General features: G+C 43.1%; 3 protein-coding genes across 3 annotated transcripts; all 3 read left to right on the top strand.

The window, feature by feature from the left end:
* The first annotated feature begins 882 nt into the window (after positions 1-882).
* LOC141074192 (transcription factor HES-5-like) lies at positions 883-2,811 on the top strand. The gene is made up of 2 exons (XM_073561741.1): positions 883-1,052; positions 1,620-2,811. Exons 1-2 carry the CDS (start codon positions 902-904, stop codon positions 1,853-1,855), a joined length of 387 nt encoding a protein of 128 aa, XP_073417842.1. The 5' UTR covers positions 883-901; the 3' UTR covers positions 1,856-2,811.
* A 4,301-nt stretch (positions 2,812-7,112) lies between these two features.
* On the top strand, positions 7,113-10,087 carry LOC141074191 (transcription factor HES-5-like). The gene is made up of 3 exons (XM_073561740.1): positions 7,113-7,235; positions 7,384-7,558; positions 7,664-10,087. Exons 1-3 carry the CDS (start codon positions 7,179-7,181, stop codon positions 7,897-7,899), a joined length of 468 nt encoding a protein of 155 aa, XP_073417841.1. The 5' UTR covers positions 7,113-7,178; the 3' UTR covers positions 7,900-10,087.
* A 13,232-nt stretch (positions 10,088-23,319) lies between these two features.
* LOC141074193 (transcription factor HES-5-like) lies at positions 23,320-25,718 on the top strand. Its single transcript, XM_073561742.1, has 3 exons — positions 23,320-23,528; positions 23,677-23,851; positions 23,957-25,718. Exons 1-3 carry the CDS (start codon positions 23,472-23,474, stop codon positions 24,190-24,192), a joined length of 468 nt encoding a protein of 155 aa, XP_073417843.1. The 5' UTR covers positions 23,320-23,471; the 3' UTR covers positions 24,193-25,718.
* The last annotated feature ends 766 nt before the right edge of the window (positions 25,719-26,484 follow it).

Here is a 26,484-nt window from a genome sequence, read left to right on the forward strand (position 1 = left end):
TAATGTGTTTTATATAACATTGGATGTTACATGTTTAGTCCCATTTTTTTGCTATAGACTTTTCTATAAAACCAAAAAATGTCTCAGGGGATGACAGATGGTGTGAGGGGGATCCTTACTTAGGTGTAATGCTTCATGTTACAGTGCGAATTGTTTTATGGATAGTTAAATATTAGTTATGTAATCAAATAATAAAATATATTTGCGCGTCAAACTCCTGTCCGTACGGGATATAGTTTGCCCTTAAGTGTCTGTAGAGTGCGCTGGAGATCTACACACCTGGGCAGTCGTGTCGACACCTTGATCAATTGTATCGATTGGATTTCCTTTAGTGACAATTGTGTGGTCATTGTCTCATTTGCTGCTTAACTCTTGTTTACACCAGCTCCACTGAATTAGACTATTCTCCAAAAATGTATTATGACAGAATTATGTATATTTCTTGGGGTTTCCCACACTCCAGCTCACATCTATTATCTCCTGGATTGGAGCAGATGGACACACGTCCATTATCCCGGCTGCGGTGGGATTGGAGGGTGAGTGTGGGAACCTCTTGTAAGTCCGCTCTCCACACATCATTATGCAGGGAGAGGGGTATATAGAGGGGAGGCCGCTCACTAGTAGACAGCTCCTGCCCCACACAGCACAAGACTACAGACTGCCAGACCTGCACCATGGCCCCATGTAATATGAGGACCCCGGACCATCAGGCTGACAGCGGCCTCAGAAAGGTAAGAGCCCCCCGACTAGTGGCAGCGTCCCCCCATATCTCTACATGTAGAAACTTATAGGAACAGGAGTCAGAGATGTTTTCCAAGTTGTCATCCATAGACATGGCCACTGGCGCAGGGTAATAATGAGAGATTCTTTTCTGCAGCTGAGGAAGCCGGTGATTGAGAAGATGAGGAGAGATCGGATTAACAGCAGCATTGAGCAGCTCCGCATCTTACTGGAGAAGGAGTTTCAGAGACATCAGCTCCCCTCCAAACCGGAGAAAGCCGATATCCTGGAGATGACGGTCACCTTCCTGCAGCGGCACATGGAGGAGAGGGGTAAGTGTCGTGTCCGCACTCCTCATACCCCTCACGTGTTTCTTAGGCCTCTTTCACACTTCAGTTTTTTACAATCAGTCACAATCCGCTAGGTTTTGAAAAAAACGGATCCTCAATTTTCTTTTGAGGATCCGTTTTTTTCCCCATTGACTTCCATTACTGGCGGATTGTGACGGATTGCCGTCCGTTGCATCCGTTTTTTTTGAGGATCCGCCAAAACTTGCTGTCCGTCACCATCCTCAAAGATTTCAAAACGGAGCTTGCAACGTTTTTTTTTTCTGGCGGATCCTCCAGACACTAATTTAACCCGATATTCTTCCTGAGTGCCGGACAAAAAAAAAATCTCTCTCTCTCGGCCAGCGTTTCCTTTAAATTTCCTCATTTTCAGGATCCGTCTGAAAACGGATCCTGTGCCATCCGTTCACATCAGTTCAGAATGGATCCGCTTGTCTGCCTTTTTGGCGGATTTGAACTGATGCAAAAAACTGAAGTGTGAAAGAGGCCTTACCGAGAGCATAGCAGCCGGTGATGGACGCTGTCACTGACATGTTATCTTTCCTGTTCTAGATGTCACAGCCTCTAGCCAGGCCCAGAGAGAAGGCTACTCCACCTGCGCCCAGGACGCCGTCACCTTCCTGACCCAGCACAAACAGAGCAACCTCCAGATCCAGCTGCTGCAGAACCTCCCTGGGGCTCACACTGTGGTATACAGGGCCGCATCTCCTCCTGTATCTCCTGTCTACCAGACCCCCAGCAAGTACAGCCCCCCAGACAGCAGCACAGCCTTGTGGAGACCCTGGTAACATGGCCTCCGGATCATACAAGACTGTTGGACACTTTAGAGTCCATCGGACATAGAGACAAACTTCTTGCACTGTGCAGCATGGCGGACGCGCTATGGGCACCATTGTATTGTACTAGTGTAGGACACATTTAGGGTCCACCGCTGACCTGATGTCCTCCTAAGTCTTCCATGAAGAGTTTGTCCTGGAGAAGCTGCTGTTAGTATGGGGATCCCAGAGAGAGGGGTAGCTTATTGCTATATATTTATTTTTCTGTGATATATTTATAATATTGTTGATTAACCCCTTCACTTCTTGGGAGGGACGTGTCTTTGCTTTTAAGATAGGAGGCCCAGGTGTCTCATGTCCATGAGTCTCAATGAACTTGAAGTAGTAGTTTTACCTATGAAAACTTTATTTAGTCTGCAATTCGCACATTATAGTAATAAGGTGCCCCGAGACGTCTGTGGGACCGACTTGTACCTATATGACTATACCTTCATACGTGATGCCAATATCTTCATGTATTGCATCCTTCATTACAAAGTTATCCTCATATAATGAAGAATGCTTTATTAATGTGTCCCCAGGATCTATTCAAAACCTGGAGATAATGTAACATGCTGCTTGGTAAAGGATACGGCATATACTGCTCTAGGGAACAAGCTATAACTTGTGCAGTGGGGTAAGGCACCCGTAATGGTGACCTGATGGATGTGTGTAACAGGAGAGACATCCGGGACAATGACTCCCAGATAGCGGGAAACACAAGGCAATGTGCATGTGTTATGTGATATATTATATATATGTGCTGTTACTGTATATGGATTCCAGTATCTGGAAATAAGTGAATAATTATGTTATTATGTCATATATATTATTACGTCAGCCTTGTAATGGGGTTTTACTCATGGTATCAGCGCTGGATGGAATTCTGAATTTGTACTTTCTTGAGTGCAACCAAATGTATGAATATATTATTCATTGGAAAAAAGTAATAAAATAACTTTGCATTTAGCTGTTCTGTTTCCTGATTTATTATTTCCCAAAAATATTATGTTAGTGTCTGCGTGAAATAAATAGTTAATAATGGGAGTTTGACTGTACATCTATCTATCTATCATCTCTCTATCTATAGAAAAAATGGAAGCAGCACACCATCATAGTGCAAAAAACAAGTAGCTTTTAATAGCCCATCATGTGACGGTTTGGCTCTGTGTGGGAGCCTTCTTCAGGCTTGAAGAAGGCTCACACTCAGAGCGGAAACATCGCATGGGCTATTAAATGATACTTGTTTTTTTGCGCTATGATGGTGTGCTGCTTCCATTTCTTCTATACATTATAAGGACTGGAATGTATCTGTCTATTATCTATCTATCTATCTATCTATCTATCTATCTATCTATTTTCTAGCTATGATCTATCTATGATCTGTTTATCTACAAAACAAAGAATACAGCAGCCTCTGTAAGCACTAAGATATCTGCAAACATTAAATATATGATATTTGGACTGCTATATAAAATATGAAACTTAATAGCAAAAGAGGTCTAAAAGTCCTCCAAAAATTAAAGAATTAATACAGCAGAAAAGGGGCAGCAGTGTTTACCTGCCCAGGTCTCCGAACACAGGCACTATCAGGATGCAGCAAACCCATGTAGTAAAGATGACGGCAACACCCCCTCCATGAATTGGTAGGTTGTGAGTGGTTGTCTTATCAGTATCTTGCACCTGTGTTGCCGCCATCTTTACTACATGGGTTTACTGCATCCTGATAGTGTCACGTATACCTATCCCGTGTGACATGACCCGCAGGTTGGTAACTAAAACAACAAGACAAAAGGGGAACACCGGGGAAACAGTTACAACGGTGGGCCCTGCAATAGGGAATGGGGACGTGGAGACCTCCTGCACTCCCTTGAGGCAGTGTCCCTGAACACTCCTAATGGTCACTATACAGGCTCCTCACCTGTCGTCGAGCAGGATACCTGAATCCCTCACTATCCCTGCACCTATCCCTTGCTAGGGAACTGGATAGTGCGGACACTGGTCCCACCGCTGTACTAATACACACAAAGGAAAAAAGGGGAAAACACCAAAACACATATCTTTCTCTGCTGCAGTCACCAGGCAGCAGAGTGCAGCACCAGATCTGCTTTCAGCAGTGGCTCGACACCTCAGAGCCAGCTGCTACTGTCACCATCTTTCTAGGCTGCAGTCATCAGGCAGCAGAGTTCATCACCGGATTAACTTTCAGCAGTGGCTCGACACCTCAGAGCCAGCTGCTACCTTCACCATCTATCTCTGATGCAGACACCAAGCAGGCAGAGTTCAGCACCAGTTTCAGCAGTGGCTCGACACCGCAGAGCCAGCTGCTACTTCACCAGGTTTCAGCAGTGGCTCAACACCTCAGAGCAAGCTGCTCACTTCACCATGGTTGGAATCCAAAAGGGACCTGCTATAACCAACACCTGCTGATACACCAGGTGACCTTATATAGCCAAGGGAGTGGTCACATCAGCAGGGAAAGCAACAGACATGCAATAACACCTATGGCCACCGGGGCAAAAACCCATATTAAGCTCCCATGCCTGAAAGGAAAAAAAAAGGTTTAAATGAGGGAATCCCGAATCTGACTCAGATCCAAGAATTGGACTGTGACAGTGCCTTTGTTCAGTGACCTGGGCAGGTAAACACTGCTGCCTCTTTTCTGCTGTATTAATTCTTGAATTTTTGGTGGATTTTTTTTCCTCTTTTTGTGGCTTTGCTGCTAAGATTATTGTTAAAACTCACAAGTGTGAGGACCCTTGACACGGATTGCGAGCTTACATATCTTGGCCAAAATATCGACCAATTCCTCACATATTTATATGTATTTTTGCATCTAATTTTTCAGGGTGCAGCCAAGCCCCAGCACATTAGGTCTTGTAAACTGGGGTGTTCACATGGGATGCATTTAGATAGTGCTGGGCAGCCCACCTGATCAAATAGTATGGTCGTCACTAATAGGCTGTAAACCATACACTGTGCATTACCTGCATGTGAACAGCACCCTAAGCAAGCCTCTTTTGTGCAATCATATACTAAGCAATCACCCCCTCCATGAATTGGTAGGATGTGAGTGGTTGTCTCATCAGTATTTTGCACCTGTGTTCCCGCCATCTTTACTACAGGGGTTTGCTGCATCCTGATAGTGCATTTGTTCGGAGACCTGGGCTGGTAAGCACTGCTGCCCCTTTTCTGCTATATTAACTATATAAAATACGCTAATAAAAATGAAGATATTTGGCACATTAATTAGCCAAGTCATGAGAGCCCACCAGCCATGACAAGGCAAACATTCTCTTATAGCACCCTGAACTAATATTTGTCAAACATGCCTCTCCCAGCTCAAAAGCCTACAAATTTAAAGGGCGGGTAAGATCGAGCATTAATTTAAATCAGCCTTGGGCTGCGCACTCCTCCCACCAGTCTTAGCCTGTTTTAATTACTGTTGGATCCTACAATCACTTTAAATTTGCAGGCTTCTAGCTAGGGAGAGGCATGTTTGATAAATATTAAGTTTAAGGTCTCATCAAAAAAGGTCACTTGTCATAGCTGGTGGGCTCTTCTGAATTGGACAATTTATGCGAGATGCAGATTAATTTTTATAAGTATATTCTATGTAGCAGTAATGCAGTCCAAAATGCATATATTCAATGTTTGCATACATTTGCACTTACAGAGGTTGTGGTATTCTCTTGTTAGTATATTACGCAGTCATAGCAACTTGCAACTGTTCAGAGGTGCTGGTCAGTTCAGATTTTTTTGTATCTATCTATCTATCTATCTATCTATCTATCTATCTATCTATCTATCTATCTATCTATCGTAATGATTTATGCATCTTATACCTATCGAGTTATCTATAATCTATTATCTCTTTATTTCCTATCTATGTATGTCACCTATCCACTATCAGTTTATCTGTCTATCTTTCTTTCTATCTTTACATCTATCTAATATATATCAATTGATCCACCCATCCACCCATCTAGCTAGCTTTTTTTTTACTTTCTCCACCTTAAAAAAAAGTGTAAAAGCCATCCCACCAAGACAAGGTGTACCCAATTCCTTGATGGTCCTATCTGTAATATAAAACCTCTTTATGTGACAGCCTGCCTCAATAGATGGGGGCAGAACAGAACAAATAAATAACAAAGCTCAGTATAATAAAGTAATATTTGTCATCTTGGTTGTAGCCTATGCAGAGCGCAGCAGTAGATGACAAACATGTCTCCACTGGAAATTATTATTATTATGCATTTATATAGCGCCATTTATTCCATGGCGCTTTACATGTTAAAAGGGGAATTATAGACAAGTATAATATAAACAAGAATAATAAACAAGTGTATGACAAGGGACGCACAAGTACATAAGGAGAGAGGACCCTGCCCGCGAGGGCTCACAGTCTACAGGGATGGGTGAGAATACAGTAGGAGAGGAAAGAGCAGGTCGTGCGGTGGTTCAGTAGACCGAGGATCATTGCAGGCTGTAGGCTTGTCAGAAATGACACAAGATTAGCACATAATGAATGAAGACAGTATTGTATAAAGTGCTGCTCTCTTCTTTCCTTACTTAGAGCTGGTTATTATATTTTTTACACCTTTTATAACCCTAACTAGGTATAGCAATTGGGCTAGTTTTAGGTCTAAGAACTGGGTTAGGGTTAGGCCAATGGGAATAAAATTGATACATAAACATGTAATAAAAAAATCTAAAAAAAACAACATGACCACTTATTTTTAAAATCTTAACAAAAAGCAGAAAAAACTAGGAGGTAAAAGCACAAAATATAATGACATCAGTGTTTTCCTCAAATTTCTGTACTGTACATGTGTTTGGAGGATAAGGGGTTCATTACTGGACTGGTGGAAGGAACTCCGGGAGAATGAATGGTTCATCATGGGTAAAAGGGAATACATGACTTGCTTTTCCCCAGGCATTAGTAACCCACGCTACACCAGTGAGTGCACATGTCAGTGACAGGTCAGGGGGTCGTCACTTAGAAGCACAATTTAATCCCATCCTGAGCAATGTGTGATTGGTGCAGGTCCCATCTTGTGGCCGGGGTTTCCCACACTCCAGCAGCCTCTATTATCTCCTGGATTGGAGCAGATGGACACACGTCCATTGTCCCCGCAGCGGTGGGATTGGAGGGTGAGTGTGGGAACCTCTTGTAAGTCCGCTCTCCACACATCATTATGCAGGGAGAGGGGTATATAGAGGGGAGGCCGCTCACCAGTAGTCAGACAGCTCCTGCCCCACACAGCACAAGACTACAGACTGCCAGACCTGCACCATGGCCCCATGTAATATGAGGACCCCGGACCACCAGGCTGACAGCGGCCTCAGAAAGGTAAGAGCCCCCCGACTAGTGGCAGCGTCCCCCCCATATATCTACACGTAGAAACTTATAGGAACAGGAGTCGGATGTTTTCCAAGTTGTCATCCATAGACATGGCCACTGGCGCAGGGTAATAATGAGAGATTCTTCTTTTCTGCAGCTGAGGAAGCCGGTGATTGAGAAGATGAGGAGAGATCGGATTAACAGCAGCATTGAGCAGCTCCGCATCTTACTGGAGAAGGAGTTTCAGAGACATCAGCTCCCCTCCAAACCGGAGAAAGCCGATATCCTGGAGATGACGGTCACCTTCCTGCAGCGGCACATGGCGGAGAGAGGTAAGTGTCGTGTCCGCACTCCTCACACCCCTCACGTGTTTCTTACCGAGAGCAGAGCAGCCGGTGATGGACGCTGTCACTGACATGTTATCTTTCCTGCTCTAGATGTCACAGCCTCCAGCCAGGCCCAGAGAGAAGGCTACTCCACCTGCGCCCAGGACGCCGTCACCTTCCTGACCCAGCACAAACAGAGCGACCTCCAGGTCCAGCTGCTGCAGAACCTCCCTGGGGCTCACACTGTGGTATACAGGGCCGTATCGCCTCCTGTATCTTCTGTCTACCAGACCCCCAGCAAGTACAGCCCCCCAGACAGCAGCACAGCCTTGTGGAGACCCTGGTAGTGACTGTATCCATTATGTGTGTGTGGACTGGGAGCTGTGTACCCCCAGTATACCTGAGATCCGGGATCTGTGTACCCCCAGTATACCCGAGAGCGGGGAGCTGTGTACCCCCAGTATACGAGACAGTGGGGAGCTGTATACCCCTCCAGTATACCTGAGAGCAGGGAGCTGTATAACCCCAGTATTCCTGAGTTCTGTGTACCCCCAGTATACCTGAGAGCTGGGCGCTGTGTACACCCAGTGTATACCTGAGAGCTGTTTTACCCCCAGTATTCCTGAGTGCTCTGTGCCCCCAGTATTCCTGAGAGCTGTGTACCCCCAGTATACCTGAGAGCTGGGGGCTGTGTATCAACAGTATACCTGAGAGCAGGGAGCTGTGTACCCCGAGTATACCTGAGAGCAGGGAGCTGTGTACCCCGAGTATACCTGAGAGCAGGGAGCTGTGTACCCCCAGTATACCTGAGAGCAGGGAGCTGTGTACCCCCAGTATACCTGAGAGCTGGGAGCTGTGTACTCCCAGTATACCTGAGAGCAGGGAGCTGTGTACCCCCTGTATACCTGAGAGCAGGGAGCTGTGCACCCCCAGTATACCTGAGAGCAGGGAGCTGTGTACCCCGAGTATACCTGAGAGCAGGGAGCTGTGTACCCCCAGTATACCTGAGAGCTGGGAGCTGTGTACCCCCAGTATACCTGAGAGCAGGGAGCTGTGTACCCCCTGTATACCTGAGAGAAGGGAGCTGTGTACCCCCTGTATACCTGAGAGCAGGGAGCTGTGTACCCCCTGTATACCTGAGAGCAGGGAGCTGTGCACCCCCAGTATACCTGAGAGCAGGGAGCTGTGTACCCCCTGTATACCTGAGAGCAGGGAGCTGTGTACCCCCTGTATACCTGAGAGCTGGGAGCTGTGTACCCCCAGTATACCTGAGAGCAGGGAGCTGTGTACCCCCAGTATACCTGAGAGCTGGGAGCTGTGTACCCCCAGTATACCTGAGAGCAGGGAGCTGTGTACCCCCTGTATACCTGAGAGCAGGGAGCTGTGTACCCCCTGTATACCTGAGAGCAGGGAGCTGTGCACCCCCAGTATACCTGAGAGCAGGGAGCTGTGTACCCCCAGTATGCCTGTGGATGTCTTCTTGGTGTAATTACTCTGGGATTTTCTCATCCATCATATAATCTGCTGTCGGCTGCAGATCTCCTGTGTGCACTCGGTTCTATATCCTTCTATGAAGAACAGTCCTGGTCCTATATGGACACAATGTAGGGATATTCCCAATGATACAATGTATCAGATTATATATAGTGTGTTCTGGCTCTATAGAGAGTGACGTATTGTATGTATATATCAGTGCTGCAGTGCAAAGCATTGCAGAATAATGGAGGTGAGACCCCCGGCCTGATATATACAGTAGATATTATATATCATTCAGTCTTGTAATCCTACAGACTTCTGTACAGTAATATTTACATTGCTAGATTCAGTGTATAGATGTACTGTGTACAGCGCCCCCTATAGTTCACTATTATTAGTGGTTAATGCTCTGTATATTGAATATTCAATAAATTAACAGGAGGCATATTTTCTATGTATGTTCATGATTATTGATTATAATGTAATGCTATGCAGGATGAAGTCATATACTTTACAACAGTATACAATATTTGTAATAATTGTCTCCTTATAGTTCACTATTATTAGTGGTAAATGTTCTATATATTATACTGTATTATGTGCGTCTGATAAATTATCAGAATATTCTAAATTCTATGAATTGTACATTATGTGATATGTATTATGGATTATTTTATTCCACGGTTTTCCTATATGGTATGCAATATTTGCAACAAATGTTAGAAAGTTATGTATAATATACACTGTATTGTGCAATATTTGCAGCATTACATCAGTGATGTTCCGTATATTATACACTGACTGCACGTGTCTGTGTACTTTGTATACTCTTATTAGTGGACAATGTTCAGTTGTCATATATTTTGAAATAAGTTGCAATCAATAAAATAAATTATTGTACATACGCTAAGTTTTCATTAATGTTGTGATGTTTGTACAACGGTATTATCCTTAGCCCATCCCCCCATCAAAATCATTTTTCACTGGGGTCCCCCTTTTCAGAATGGTTTTTCATTTATCTCCGCCCCTCCCCTCCGTGATTGACAGCTCTGACTGATGGAAAAGAAGTAGGTGAGTGGGTGCACTGAACTGTTCGGGCACTATAAGGGTGCACCCAGCCCCTGTGCTTGGTATGAACAGTCATTTTGTGCTGACAGCAGCACTCCCAGGAATATCTAGATTTCTTAGTCCCTTTGCATAAAGCGTGCTGTACAGTGTGTATGTGGTCCTATATGTACTGATCACTGTCTTGTATGATATCAGTATAGCTGCTCCTCTTCTCTACCTTGTGACCACATTACAGATTAGCAGCTCACACAGCAGATTCTTTGCTAGACCTGAATTTGATTTTTTTAGTGTAACCCTATGAGACTCACATAGAGGCGTTTGTAGGATTGCACTGAGAAAGTGATTTTTGGTCCGCACAAAAGTCTCCATGTTAGACAGCCAGTCTGAATTGTGGTCTCATGATGCAAAAAAGGATTGAGGATCGCTGATCACATGAGAAGAGAAAGTTAGAAGAAAGAAAAGTAACATTACAGCCATAACTTCATAGCTACCATCCTGCTGCATTCTGCCAATTAAATATCCCTCCCATCTTTCTTCAGTCCCCTCCAACATAAAGTCCCATATAAACAACATCAATCCCCTGTAAAGATAGTGCAAATACACTCGAAGGATCCGGTCCATCCACCACGTCAGTGTTCTGTGGCCACTGTACAGGAGCCCTGAAAACCATTTCTTATTTGATGGCATCAGCCGCTCTTCTTTTGATTAGCCGATGCCACTATCATCTTTGCAGCGTGATACACATGTGATACCTCCAGTATAATGGCCAAAGGACCGCGTCCTGTAAATCCATTCGCCCCTGTAACATACAGCTGTGATCACACCAACATTGCTCAATGGTATTGATAAAGATTGGCTAATATTTTAAGCCGAAAGCTCAAAAATCCCATTTTAACCAATCCAAAATAAAACATAATGTGACAACTGCACATCGCCCCTGCAAAATGGAAGCTCAGATTGGCTGAAGATTGGCAATCATAATGATGAGGTCGCTCTGATGTAAGATGGGGTGGGTATACATAGTTTATTCTGCCATACTGATTTGCATTTTGCCTCATTGCCCTGAGGAAGCCCATAAGGGCGAAACATGTTGGGGAGGCTCTTCCACTGTTTTAATAGCGCCTTATTCCTCTGGTCATTAAAGAACACAAAATAAGACACAATCCTTGATGGTTAGATAATGGAGGGCGGTGCTTGTGCTTTATGCTAGTAATACAATGTGAGGCTATTGGAGCTGTACACCTTTGCAGCTACAAATAGGAGATCTATCCAACCCATATTACAATTGAATAGCTCAACCAGCACAGCAATGTGACTTCTTGGGATACATTATTTAAACATAGGTAGGACCAATAAGGAACAGAGTGTAATTTTATTGTGCACCTTAACATACGATTTGCATCAGTTACTGATATTTTTAATTTTAAAATTAAAAGTTATGTTTTATTTTGGAATGGTGAAAGTAGGATTTGTTGGCCATTGAATATTGGGTTTAAAATGTATATACAGCTCCATCCTAATGAACAGAGGCATATCTAAGGGGGGGAGGGCGGGTGGCAGGTGGGACATCTGGCCCAGATGCAGCCAGAAAGGGGCCTGGCACAGAGAAGGTTCAGCATGCCAGCTCCTAGTGATCAATTTCAGACATGAGTACAATTGAAGCCTTACAGGATCGACTACATCATCTTAATCAGATCATATGATAATAACCCAGTTGACGTCACTTGGTGAGCAGGAGGATGGGTGTGGACAGTATAAGGAGTGGGGGGAATGTATGTGGACACAAAATGGGGAGAATGGATGCAGAGACAGTATGTGGAGTAAAAAGGGGATAGGTACAGATACAGTGTGGTGAGTAGGGGGATGGGTGTAGACACAGTATGAGGAGCGAGGGTGATGCGATGGGTGCAGACACAGTATGGCCAGTCAGGGGCATGCGTGAGGAGGCAGTGTGGAGAGCGAGAGGGTAAATACGTGAGGAGATAGTATTGTTAGAGGAGGGGATGTGAAAGGAGACAACAATCTGAGGAGGGAGGGGTAAGTGTGTGAGGATACTATTGAGAGGAATAGTGTGAGGAGACAGTATGGGGAGAAAAGTGTGAGTGGTCACAGAATACAGACTGAGTAGTAAGGGGGACAGTGTAAGAGTGTAAAGGTGTGACAGTGACGGTCATACACCTCTCCCATGGAGATTACGTTTGTGACTTCTTTCTGTGTTGGAATATGTGACTTTATTGTGCATAGTATCTCACAGGTACTAATGTGTGTAGTTAATGTACATGTTATGAATGCATAATGTTCTTTATGGAGGGCACAAAAGAGTATGTATTGTTTGGCAACATGAGGACATCCATCACAAACTTCAGCGGACCTTCCAAGAACGTTCGGGGACTACGGCCCAACCAAGGTCCTGAGAAGCGTGCATTGATATCTCCATCTGAGAGGAATCTGAATGGGGAATTGCATAATGGAGTTGGGACGGAACTCATTTAAGAGGCAAAGCAGGGCAGAGTATCCCAGGGGCCAGAGATGCCATTCAGGAAAGGGATAGCTCATCCTGAAGAAACAGTGAATACAACATACTGTACTGTAACAGCAATTGAACTTGGTTTGCTCAGTAAAGTTAATCTGTTTGAAAAGAACTGGGAGTCCCTTATTGAATGTGCGGTTCCTGAAACTGGGATCATGGAGACAGTGGAGGACTTTGGTCGAAAAGTGAGTGCTATGCAGTACACACACAGCACATGGGAGCTGGGGCACCATTTATGTGTGGGATACCAGGGTGTGGGAACACAGCAGCCCCTTGCCCATCACTACAGCCTTGGCACCTTATAGCTTGGCATAGTTGGCAGGATCTAAAGTCCTTAAATACAGAAAGCGGAGGAACCCCACAAACGGCCAAGATGGCGGCTGTTAGAAGTCTCAAAATGGTGGATGTTGGTGTGGAAGTTGGTGAAAGCTCCACCCATTTTGGGCATCGAAACAGCAAAATGGTGCTAGAATCTGAGAACTTTCTCACCCAGCGAGCAGTGACATCAGTGAGGTAACGGGTTCATCGACTATGAACTCCGTTGACATTTTTCACGTCAGCGCTAGATACTGCAGGAGCGTAATCATGCACGTGTCTTAGTGTGTTCTGGCCAGCTTGCTAAGCGGTTGCATCATGTCACCGCTCAACAAACTACCCAGATGTAGGAGAGCTGGAGTTCTTCATGGGACAGCATCACATAGAGATTATCGGCGGACAAGTGGAGGATATGGTGGTTTATTGTTTTCTATTATCTACTATATAATCGTCTAATTCTGTCTGTCTGTCTGTAACGGAAATCCCGCATCGCTGATTGGTCGCGGCCAGCCGGGCGCGACCAATCAGCGACAGGCACAGTCCGGCCGTGAATTGGCGCGGAATTCGAATGACGCATGCCACTGCTACCGTCGGGAGATCTGCAGCACTAGACACTGATCTCCCGATGGTTGCCGCGGGTCATCTCCTTCCACATGAAGGTCAGCGGCGACGCAGCCGGGAGATGACCGACGCAGCACTCAATGTGCAGATGGTACCCAGGGTCTGTAGGAGAGGAGACTCTCCTCCAGGCCCTGGGTACCATAAACCTGTAAAAAATAGAATTAAAATAAAAAATAGTGATATACTCACCTTTCGACGGCCCCCAGACTCTTTCCCTCCTCTCACCACGCGCCCAGCATCTTCCGGTCCCAGTAATGCTTTGCGCGAAAGACCGCTTATGACGTCGCACTCTCGCAAGAGTGACGTCAACTCCGGTCCTTCGCGCTAAGCATTACTGGGACCGGAAGATATCGGGAGCGTGGAGAGGAGATCGGGGGCTGTCGGAAGGTGAGAATAACCTTTTTTTATTTTTTTATTATTTTTTACATTCTATCTTTACTATTGATGCTGCATAGGCAGCATCAATAGTAAAACATACATATTCTAGAATACCCGATGCGTTAGAATCGGGCCACTATCTAGTTCAGTAATAAATGGGTAAAAGAGGGTGGGGGGTATTTATTTCAAACAAAAGAGTCTGGGACTTTCTTTCAATTAAAGGATTTTATTCTGGTTATATATTTTTTACAATATGACTATGGGATTAGTAATGTTAATAAAGACGCCTCTCCATTACTAATCTCTGGGCTTGATGTCAGCGTCCATATAACAGTTGACATCAATCCCAACTCTATTACCCCACTTCCCACTGCACCCGGGCAAGTGGGAAGAGCAAGGCTAAGAGCCAGATTTGGCGCATCTTATGGATGCGCAATTTCTGGGGTGGCTGAGAGATGATGTTCTTAGTCAGGGAGGGGCCTATATTCATGGCTCTTCTATAGCCTATTATTATCAACCCGCAGCTTTCTGCCTAGCCTTTGCGCAGGCTATTAATTATAGAGGGGGACCCCACGTCATCTTTTTGGGGTCCCCCATTTTAATAACCAGTAGGCAGCTGTGAGCTGATATTAATAGCCGGCAAAGCTATATGTTTATTACCCCCATTCCAGGCTATAAGCATCTGCCCCCATCTGTCAACTTTCCCTCAGCTGGTTATTAAAAATATGGGGGAACCCAGTACATTTTTTCTTACATATTTAATTATTAGCTAAACACATATATAATCAGTGCAATGCAGCTTACTGTAGATCTTAATTGTATCTATTGATCTAATTATCGATCTACCTATCTAAATCTGTATCTGAGATTGTTTTATTAGTTACTAAACTAGCTTGAAATGACATAGAGAATTCCTGTATGTAAAAGTTGATGTTAAAAACACATTGCATATGGATTTGCATATAGATGTCATATGGATACTGTGTGAAAAGAATTGCATTGTACTTACATGACACTTGTACTTCTTTCAGGAATAACATTGGACCAATTTTGAGTATGAGCCCATAGAAAGAGCAGCTAGTTGGCACCTGACTGTGAGTAGGCAAATCGCATATGTGCTTGGGAGTGGAGGAACGCCTAACTGAATTCTTACCCTGTATGCTGGAAAACCTGGATACACCTGTGAACGATGGCATGGGAAAGATCACGTAGAATCCCACCACTGTCATCACATGTGACGAACCCCGCAACCCGCCACCTGCCTGACGTCACTATTCGTAGATTGCCCAAAATTTGAAAAATGTTTGCTTCCCTGCGTAAAGAGCATCACATCTGTCCAGGTGTTATACCTGTTATTAAATCTTAGCATTATTGACCTGAACGGGGCTGAGGTGCATCAACGCACACTTATCTTATGGACAGGTTGGGCACTGTTTATGGAAGAATACAGCCATGTTATTCTTAAATATCCCTTTTATTAATAAGCGATGGTTCACTCAAGTTGGAATTGCTGTATACAATTTTGCAACGATTTTTGGGGAAATCTATAAATAAAATCTAAGCTGAGTTGTGTGGATATTGGTGCAGATTTACAAGTTACAAGGACACTAAACTTCAGGAAGGCAAATTTCCAACGGATGAGAGATGATCTTGGTGCAATTAACTGGGACGATATCCTGAGACTTAAAATTACACAAAGAAAATGGGAGACGTTTATTAGCATCCTGAATAGGACCTGTGCACAATATATACCATATGGGAATAAACATGCAAGAAATAGGAGGAAACCACTATGGCTAAATAGAGCTGTAAGAGGCGCAATAGGTGACAAAAAGAAAGTATTTAGAGAATTAAAGCAAGGAGGTAGTGATGAGGCATTAACTAAATACAGAAAATTAAATAAATTCTGTAAAAAGCAAATCAAAACAGCAAAAATTGAGACAGAGAGACTCATTGCCAGAGAAAGTAAAAATAATCCCAAAATATTCTTTAACTACATAAATAGTAAGAAACTAAAAAATGATAGTGTTGGCCCCCTTAAAAATAGTCTGGGTGAAATGGTGGATGAGGATGAGGAAAAAGCCAATATGCTAAATGACTTTTTTTCATCAGTATTTACACAAGAAAATTCCATGACGGATAACATGATCAGTGATAAAAATTCTCCGTTAAATGTCACCTGCTTAACCCAGCAGGAAGTACGGCGGCGTCTAAAAATCACTAAAATTGACAAATCCCCGGGCCCGGATGGGATACACCTCCGAGTACTGCAGGAATTAAGCACAGTCATAGATAGACCATTATTTTTAATTTTTAAAGATTCCATAATAACATTGTCTGTACCACAGGACTGGTGTATAGCAAATGTGGTGCCAATATTCAAAAAGGGGACAAAAACTGAACTTGGAAATTATAGGCCAGTGAGTTTAACCTCAACTGTGGGTAAAATCCTGGAGGGTTTTCTAAGAGATACTATACTGGAGTATCTGGAGAAGAATAAACTTATGACCCAATATCAACATGGGTTTGCAAGGGACCGTTCGTGTCAGACTAATCTGATAAGCTTTTATGAAGAGGTAAGTTCCGGACTGGACCAAGGGAATGCAGTGGATGTGGTGTACATGGACTTTTCAAAAGCTTTTGATACGGTGCCACACAAAAGGTTGATACATAAAATGAAAACAATGGGGATAGGGGAAAATACGTGTAAATGGGTTAAGAGCTGGCTCAGGGATAGGAAACAAAGGGTGGTTATTAATGGAGCACACTCAGACTGGGTCACGGTTAGCAGTGGGGTACCACAGGGGTCAGTTTTGGGCCCGCTTCTTTTTAACATATTTATTAATGACCTTGTAGGGGGCATAGAGAGTAGAATTTCAATATTTGCAGATAACACTAAACTCTGCAGGGTAATCAATACAGAGGAGGACAATTTTATATTACAGGAGGATTTATGTAAACTAGAAGCTTGGGCTGATAAATGGCAAATGAACTTTAATGGGGATAAATGTAAGATCATGCACTTGGGTAGAAAAAACACGATGTATAATTATGTGCTTAATTGTAAAACACTGGGCAAAACAGTCACTGAAAAAGACCTGGGTGTATGGGTGGACGACAAACTCACATTTAGCGGCCAGTGTCAGGCAGCTGCTGCAAAGGCAAATAAAATAATGGGATGCATTAAAAGAGGCATAGATGCCCATGAGGAGAACATAATTTTACCTCTATATAAGTCACTAGTGCGACCACACTTAGAATACTGTGTACAGTTCTGCGCAATATGGAAAAAAATTCCAGCATCCAGATCAGTAATTAGATTAAAAAATTTTTTATTCCTTTATTCCAAAATTTAAAAAAATCATAAGATTCTCCATCATGATAAGAGACGCATCAGGACGTGTAGTTGGACGCGTTTCGGACAAAAAACCAGTCCTTATTCTAAGACAACACATAATACATCTGAACACATGCTTATAAAGGGAAACAAAGGAAGTCAAGGAACAATCAAGACTAAACATAGCCAGCTGATTAATGGGAGGTAGTAAGTCAAAATCACACTTACAAAACACTCAAAATCTCACTCCTAATATTCATACCCGTTGGAACTCTGCTTTGTAACAATAACATCCATTTTGCCTCTCGGCGTAATAATAAATCATTTAAATTTCCACCTACCCTCTTTGTCTGCACCTTCTCTATGGCATTAACCCTAAAGTTGCTGAGATCTCCTTTATGTATATGCAAAAAATGTCGAGAAGCAGCAGACAAACTGCGTGTAGTAGTGTGACCTACGTCATAAACGTGCTCGGAAATACGACGTCTCAAGGTGCGTGAAGTATTTCCCACATACTGAATATTACAATCCACGCATGTTATGACATAGATCACACCAGTAGAACCACAGTTCAAAAAAGATTTTATTTTAAATTCCTTTCCATTAACAGAAGATACTATTTTTTCTGTGTTCCACATAAACCTACAAAGCCCACAGTTTTTCTGAGCACATTTAAAAGATCCACAAGTGGGTAACCAATTAGTTATACTTGCTGAACTGTCTGAAAAAAATTTATTAGCATGTCTATTGACACTAGTATGATCACTTGGAGATACCTTATTAGCAATAGTTTTATTCCTCCTTGAAACAAATCTAATCCCATCCTTCAGTATATTCTTTAATGTATCATCAACATACAAAATAGGGAGGAATTTTTTAATAATATGAACAATCCTGTAGTAGTCAGTACTAAAATTAGTTGAAAAAACAATAGGTGACCGACCCCCCACAGAATTTGGTGTTTTTCTGCTTTCCTTCTGCAAATAATCCTCTCTACTTTTTTCATCCGTTCTATGCTTAGCTTTCTGAATGTCTACCTTAGTATAACCCCTTTTTATAAAACGTTTACCAATGATCTCACATTGTTTATCGTATAAATTAGGCGTGGTACATGTTCTTTTTGCTCTTACAAACTCCCCTGTAGGTATATTGGCTATAACATGACGTGGATAACAGCTAGATGCGTGTAACAGTGAATTACCTGCCGTAGGTTTTCTAAAAATATCACAATCAATCTTTCTTTCTTCCAAATTTGCCGACAAAAGAATATCCAAAAACGAAATTGTCTTGGCATCAAATTGATGTGTGAAACGTATATTGCATGGATTATTATTAATATAGAACATGAAATTCTCAATATTAAATACATCACCATCCCACACAATTATAACATCATCAATAAATCTCAAAAAAAGAAAAATATCAGAAGAAAAAGGATTTTTTTCAGAAAAAATATACTCCTCCTCCCACCAGGCCATAAAAATATTAGCAAGAGACGGTGAAAACTTGGAACCCATGGAACAGCCTTGCACCTGTAAATAAAGATCATCCAAAAAAGAAAAAAAATTGTTTTTTAACAAAAAATAGGTCACTTCAATCAAATACATCTGTAAATCTTCTGAAAAATTACTGTATTTCTGTAAATAAGTAGTAAGAGCCAAAATAGCCAAATCGTGTGGGATGGAAGTGTACAAACTTTGTACATCACAAGTGAGCCAACAAAAGGAACTTCGCCATTCCACCTGAGAAAAAATACTAAGAACATGCTTCGAATCCTGCACATAGCTAGGTGAAATAGTGGCTAGAGGTTTTAATCTTGCATCCAACCATTCCGACAAGTTTTCATTAAGAGATCCTATGCCCGATATGATAGGACGAAACAAAGGTGGAAAAACCTCCTTATGAACTTTTGGAAGTGCATGTAACAAAGGAACTCTGGGATATAAAGGACAGAAAAATTCACATTGTTTCTGATTAATAATTCCCAAACTAAAACCCCTATGTAACAATTCCTGTAATTCCATTCTGATGTTATCTGTAGGGTTATAATTAATTCCCTTGTATACCTCACTATTAAAAAGCATAGCCCTCACCTCTCTTTCATACAGCCCAGTATCTAATATGGTCACAGATCCCCTCTTGTCAGAATTTCTTACCACGATATTGACATTAGCAGATAACAAATCAAGTGCCTGTTTCTCAGTACGAGAAATGTTAGAACGACCATTCTGATTAGCATTATAGATTTTCATAAGTTCATCCTCAACAAGAAATTGAAAATCATCCATAACTTGCAATTTTGACTGCTCAGGATAATATCTAGGATTAGGGACTCTAGAGGAAAAATTAACATCAGTTAAATACGTTAACTTAGAACCAGATTCAGACAAGTCCCTCAAATTCTTTAGGGTAACTTGCTCCTGGAAAGAAGTAGGCATAAATTCCTCAGGAACTTTATCAACATATTCATCATTGATATTGGAAGTTTTTTCACGTTCCACATCTTCTGCAAAAAAATGTCTCCTAAGAGTCAATCTTCTCATAAAGTGATTAACATCAAGCATAGTGTTGAATAAGTCCATTTTCGCTGTAGGCACAAAATTAAGACCCCTTTCAAGGATATTAATTTGATCAGTCGATAAAATCGATGCAGAAAGGTTCAGGACTGTAAAATTATCAGTTGTATCTAAGCATGCTTGTTCCGCGCTGATCTCCTGAATTCTCTTATGATGGGAGTGTTTCCTCCCTGATCTCCTCTGACGTTTCTTTTTCCTGAACAGTTTTTTGAAAAACTACTGCTTTGTGAAATCCGCTGCCCCACATCCCGTGCACACATAAGTCACTAGTGCGACCACACATAGAATACTGTGTACAGTTCTGGTCTCCGGTGTATAAGAAAGACATAGCTGAACTGGAGCGGGTGCAGAGAAGAGCGACCAAGGTTATTAGGGAACTAGGGGGTCTGCAATACCAAGACAGGTTATTACACTTGGGGTTATTTAGTTTGGAGAATCGAAGGCTTAGGGGTGATCTTATTACAATGTATAAATATATGTGGGGACAATACAAAGAGCTTTCTAATGATCTTTTTACTCTTAGACCTGTGACGGGGACAAGGGGGCATCCTCTACGTCTGGAGGAAAGAAGGTTTAAGCATACTCACAGATGCGGATTCTTTACTGTAAGAGCAGTGAGACTATGGAACTCTCTGCCATATGATGTTGTAATGAGTGATTCCCTACTAAAATGTAAGAAGGCACTGGATGCCTTTCTTGAAAAGTATAATAATACAGGGTATATACACTAGTTTCCTTAATATTGCGTTGATCCAGGGAGCTAGTCTGATTGCCGTATGTGGAGTCGGGAAGGAATTTTTTTCCCCAATGTGAAGCTTACTGTTTGCCACATGGGGTTTTTTTTGCCTTCCTCTGGATCAACATGTTAGGGCAAGTTAGGATAGGATATGGGTTGAACTAGATGGACTTAAAGTCTTCCTTCAACGTTAATAACTATGTTACTATGTTACTATGTTAGATTTGCCACTGATTTTCCTGAGTGTTATGAAAAGAAGAAGAAAGTCAATGACTTTAAAATCAACAGCAAAATAATACCAATCATTTTACAGAATACACTCCTCAGCTGCTGCAGAACATCATAAAACACACTGAGGAGCCAATATCACATTTAATTGCTGCAATCGTTTTCCTTTCCACATTAAAACCTTTACATGATGATTTGGTGTTGAGATCAAAGTGAAAAAAATATCAGTTTGCTATGTGTGCAAATATCACAAGTAATGTGAGTCCCAATGGGGACAGTGATAACCATGTTGTCTGTAAAGCGCTGCAGAATACAATGGTGGTATAAAAGCATAATAAATGGGGGAGATGGAGCTGACAGTCTCTACATGTCCATGGGCAGCATTAGGGAAGAAATCAATCTATTTATCAGGATCATTAATGCATGAAGCGACTCATTATCTGCAGATAAGATCACGCTGCACTTAATAGGATTAGTTGCCATTTTATAAATTGTTTTCCTACTATGTAAATATATATAATGTTATCTCGTGCCCCACACTCTACTATATATCATCCTATGTGATGCTGAGGATAATGAGGTGTCACCGAGATGTCAGCCCTCTCTTATCACACCACCACATCCTTTGTCCTCAGAGACCAGACCCAGGACCCTCATCTCCAGCACATGAGATATCACATGTAAGTCAATTAGAAAATCCTTATTATTTCCCTATCAAGTAATTGTCACTAAGTAAATCAGCACAAAAATATTTTGGTAAATAACTATTTGCTTTAAACAAAAATTTGCTGTGTATAAACTACAACAGTGGACGGAGCAGCGAGTCAGAATTCAAGATTTTTTAAATGTATTATATAAAGGATTTTTTAAAGTATTTAAGGTGTGTATCATGAGGTTCTGCAGCAGCTGAGGTGTGTATCATGAGGTTCTGCAGCAGCTGAGGTGTGTGTACTATGAGGTTCTGCCGCAACTGAGAACTGAGGTGTGAATTTTGATGCTCTACAGCAGCTGCGGTGTGAATTATGAGGTTCTGTAGCAGCTGAGGTGTGCATACTATGAGGTTCTGCAGCAACTGAGGTGTTTATTATGATGCTCTGCAGCAGCTGAGGTGTGTATTATGACATCCTGCAGCAGCTGAGATGTGGATTATGAGGTTCTGCAGCAGCTGAAGTGTGTATTATGAGGTTCTGCAGCAGCTGAATTGTGTATTATAGTGTTCTGCTGCAGCTGAGGTGTGTATTGTGATGTTCTGCAGCAGCTGAGGTGTGTATTATGATGTACTGCAGCAACTTAGTTGTGCATTGTGAGGTTCTGCAGCAGCTAAGATGTATATTATGAAGTTCTGCAGCAGCTGAGGTGTTGTATTAGGAGGTTCTACAGCAACTGAGGACTGTATAATGATGTTCTGCAGCAGCTAAGATGTGTGTTATGGCATTCTGCAGCAGCTGAGGTGTGTATTATGATGTTCTACAGCAGCTGAGATGTGTATTGTCATGTTCTACAGCAGGTGAAGTATGTTATAATGAATTCCACAGCTGAGATGTCTGTTAAGAGGTTTCGCAGCATTGCAGCATCTTATTTGTTTCTTACTACTGTAGTGCAGCGGAGTTGGTGCAGTGTGACAGATAGGCAGGGACCACAGGAAAGTTCACAGCAAACGTGTTTAATGTCCAAAAACTCAAACAGTGCACAGCATATGGTGTCCTCCAGATCGCAGCAGTGGCACCACAACAGTCCATACACGAGAACGGTTGCTGAGGGCGACTGCACCACCGTATCACGCTGCGGGGTGCCAGGCGTTCGCTGCTCTGGGCTCTGTGTTACCTTACAAAGGCTTGACACTGCAAAGCCACCTGCTCTGCTACTTGTAAACAAACACTGACATACAAACCCTATACTGCAGGGATTTTAACTTGAATCTGTGGCAGTGGGCCACTTGTAAGACCCGGCTTAGAGGAAGCGGACCGCCCCACTACTGTCCTGTAGTCCGCTTCAAAAATGAAAGCCCTTAGAGGGTTTTCCTGAACATTGCCTTGGCCAAATAGCTTGAAAAGGTCCACACTCTTTTACTTTGCCTTGTGACTCACACTTGTCCTGCTGTGAATACAAGCCACTCTAGCGGGTCTAATAGGACGCCGTCCGCATCCTGGGAGATACATAACGACCCTCGCATATGATTCCCCTCACTGCCTCACACTACTTTAATATTATTATTACTACTAGAGGTAATAATTTTACATGTGAGGGACAATTCACTTACATTATAGTTATATAATTATTATTTCTTTTGAATTTCTCAAATTTTCTGTTAGTAAGAATTAGGATATTTTAACATTTCCTCTGTCATATAAGAATGGATCAATAGTGAAAACATCAGTGGTCAGTACAATGTGTGATTGGTGCAGGTCCCATCTTGTGGCCGGGGTTTCCCACACTCCAGCAGCCTCTATTATCTCCTGGATTGGAGCAGATGGACACACGTCCATTGTCCCCGCAGCGGTGGGGTTGGAGGGTGAGTGTGGGAACCTCTTGTAAGTCCGCTCTCCACACATCATTATGCAGGGAGAGGGGTATATAGAGGGGAGGCCGCTCACTAGTAGTCAGACAGCTCCTGCCCCACACAGCACAAGACTACAGACTGCCAGACCTGCACCATGGCCCCATGTAATATGAGGACCCCGGACCACCAGGCTGACAGCGGCCTCAGAAAGGTAAGAGCCCCCCGACTAGTGGCAGCGTCCCCCCCATATATCTACACGTAGAAACTTATAGGAACAGGAGTCGGATGTTTTCCAAGTTGTCATCCATAGACATGGCCACTGGCGCAGGGTAATAATGAGAGATTCTTCTTTTCTGCAGCTGAGGAAGCCGGTGATTGAGAAGATGAGGAGAGATCGGATTAACAGCAGCATTGAGCAGCTCCGCGACTTACTGGAGAAGGAGTTTCAGAGACATCAGCTCCCCTCCAAACCGGAGAAAGCCGATATCCTGGAGATGACGGTCACCTTCCTGCAGCGGCACATGGCGGAGAGAGGTAAGTGTCGTGTCCGCACTCCTCACACCCCTCACGTGTTTCTTACCGAGAGCAGAGCAGCCGGTGATGGACGCTGTCACTGACATGTTATCTTTCCTGCTCTAGATGTCACAGCCTCCAGCCAGGCCCAGAGAGAAGGCTACTCCACCTGCGCCCAGGACGCCGTCACCTTCCTGACCCAGCACAAACAGAGCGACCTCCAGGTCCAGCTGCTGCAGAACCTCCCTGGGGCTCACACTGTGGTATACAGGGCCGTATCGCCTCCTCTATCTTCTGTCTACCAGACCCCCAACAAATACAGCCCCCCAGACAGCAGCAAAGCCTTGTGGAGACCCTGGTAGTGACTGTATCCATTATGTGTGTGTGGACTGGGAGCTGTGTACCCCCAGTATACCTGAGATCTGGGACCTGTGTACCCCCAGTATACCTGAGATCCGGGACCAGTGTACCCCCAAGTATTCCTGAGATCCGGGATCTGTGTACCCCCAGTATACCTGAGATCCGGGACCAGTGTACCCCCAGAGCAGGGAGCTGTGTATCCCCAGTATACCTGAGAGCGGGGAGCTGTGTACCCCCAGTATACCTGAGAGCTGGGACCTGTGTACCCCCCAGTACACCTGAGCTGGGACCTGTGTACCCCCCAGTACACCTGAGAGCTGGGAGCTGTGTACCCCCAGTACACCTGGGAGCTGTGTACCCCCAGTACACCTGAGAGCTGGGAGCTGTGTACCCCCAGTATACCTGGGAGCTGTGTACCCTCAGTATACCTGAGAGCTGGGAGCTGTGTACCTCCAGTATACCTGAGAGCAGGGAGCTGTGTACCCCCATATACCTGAGAGCTGGGAGCTGTGTACCCCCAGAATACTTGAGAGCAGGGAGCTGTGTACCCCCAGTATATCTGAGAGCTGTGTACCCCCAGTATACCTGAGAGCAGGGAGCTGTGACCCCCAGTATACCAGACAGTGGGGAGTTGTGTACCTCGAGTATACCTGAGAGCAGGGAGCTGTGTACCCCCAATATACCTGAGAGCTGTGGATGTCTTCTTGGTGTAATTACTCTGTGATTTTCTCATCCATCATATAATCTGCTGTCGGCTGCAGATCTCCTGTGTGCACTCGGTTCTATATCCTTCTATGAAGAACAGTCCTGGTCCTATATGGACACAATGTAGGGATATTCCCAGTGATACAATGTATCAGATTATATATAGTGTGTACCGGCTCTATAGAGATTGACATATTTTATGTCTATATCAGAGCTCCAGTGCAAAGCATTGCAGAATAATGGAGGTGAGACCCCCAGCCTGATATATACAGTAGATATTATGTATCATTCAGTCCTGTAATCCTACAGACTTCTGTACAGTAATATTTACATTGCTAGATTCAGTGTATAGATGTACTGTGTACAGCGCCCCCTATAGTTCACTATTATTAGTGGTAAATGTTCTGTATATTGAATATTCAATAAATTAACAGGAGGCATATTTTTTGTGTATGTTCATGATTACTGATTATAATGTAATGCTATGCAGGATGAAGTCATTTACTTTACAGTAGAATACAATATTTGTAGTAATTGTCTCCTTATAGTTCACTATTATTAGTGGTAAATGTTATATATTATACTGTATTATGTGCGTCTGACAAATTATCAGAATATTCTAAATTCTATGAATTGTACATTATGTGATATGTATTATGGATTATTTTATTCCACGGTTTTCCTATATGGTATGCAATATTTGCATCTAATGTTAGAAAGTTATGTATAATATACACTGTATTGTGCAATATTTGCAGTATTACATCTGTGATGTTCCGTATATTACACACTGACTGCATGTGTCTGTATACTCTGTATACCCTTATTAGTGGACAATGTTCAGTTGTCATATATTCTGAGATAAGTTGCAATCAATAAAATAAATTATTGTACATAAGTTGTCATTAGCGTTGTGATGTTGGTGCAATGGTATTATCCTTAGCCCATCCCCCACCAAAACACTGGCGTTTCTGTTTGGAGAGTTCTCCTAATGACCCACCTGCAGAAATGGGCCTATGGATTAAATATATGGCTATATTCATAAATGGGGTCGGATTGTGGGGCCGACTGGAGATTTTAAGTTCTAGGATACAAGCAATGAAACCTTCTCCTGTAATGGGGACAGTGCCCAACTCCCTTCTGCGAAACGGTAGGTATATGAATACATTTCCCATAGAGTAATTCATCCTCACTTGTGTTCACGGTAATGGGATCTAAGGGGTAACATTTCTCCTTGTGGGGAGTGACAAGCCAGGCCTTGCAGGCGTGAGGAGACTTATATGCCATGCACGCTCCTCTGGGGAATAGTCCTCTTCCTCTCTGAAGCAGCAATTTGCATGGATAATGGGATCTCTTGGGGATGTCCGCCATCTTTATCACACCTACACATACTCTATCCCTGGAGGCTAGAGTATGGGCTCATAGCCAGCCCATGTGGCTATCATCAGCCATGAGAACATGGTAGTTATTTGCCATAGGACAGAGACAATGCTGTGACCAATCTCTATATGATGGATAAGTTGTAGCCCTAAAAATCAATGTTACCGGGACACTAATATTCTGACCCCATATACAGTGGTGTGGGGAGC

The sequence above is a fragment of the Dendrobates tinctorius genome, unplaced genomic scaffold, assembly GCF_039654945.1.
Source record: "Dendrobates tinctorius isolate UK_male_01 unplaced genomic scaffold, ASM3965494v1 ptg000326l, whole genome shotgun sequence".
In the NCBI taxonomy this organism is placed as follows: Eukaryota; Metazoa; Chordata; class Amphibia; order Anura; family Dendrobatidae; genus Dendrobates; species Dendrobates tinctorius.

What these genes read in the sequence shown, in the direction of transcription:
- LOC141074192 (XM_073561741.1), top strand. Translation starts at nt 902, where the DNA reads ATGAGGAGAGATCGGATTAACAGCAGCATTGAGCAGCTCCGCATCTTA. An exon ending in GCGGCACATGGAGGAGAGGG is followed by an intron (nt 1,053 to 1,619) that starts GTAAGTGTCGTG and finishes TTCCTGTTCTAG; the next exon opens with ATGTCACAGCCTCTAGCCAG.
- LOC141074191 (XM_073561740.1), top strand. Translation starts at nt 7,179, where the DNA reads ATGGCCCCATGTAATATGAGGACCCCGGACCACCAGGCTGACAGCGGC. An exon ending in CTGACAGCGGCCTCAGAAAG is followed by an intron (nt 7,236 to 7,383) that starts GTAAGAGCCCCC and finishes TCTTTTCTGCAG; the next exon opens with CTGAGGAAGCCGGTGATTGA. An exon ending in GCGGCACATGGCGGAGAGAG is followed by an intron (nt 7,559 to 7,663) that starts GTAAGTGTCGTG and finishes TTCCTGCTCTAG; the next exon opens with ATGTCACAGCCTCCAGCCAG.
- LOC141074193 (XM_073561742.1), top strand. Translation starts at nt 23,472, where the DNA reads ATGGCCCCATGTAATATGAGGACCCCGGACCACCAGGCTGACAGCGGC. An exon ending in CTGACAGCGGCCTCAGAAAG is followed by an intron (nt 23,529 to 23,676) that starts GTAAGAGCCCCC and finishes TCTTTTCTGCAG; the next exon opens with CTGAGGAAGCCGGTGATTGA. An exon ending in GCGGCACATGGCGGAGAGAG is followed by an intron (nt 23,852 to 23,956) that starts GTAAGTGTCGTG and finishes TTCCTGCTCTAG; the next exon opens with ATGTCACAGCCTCCAGCCAG.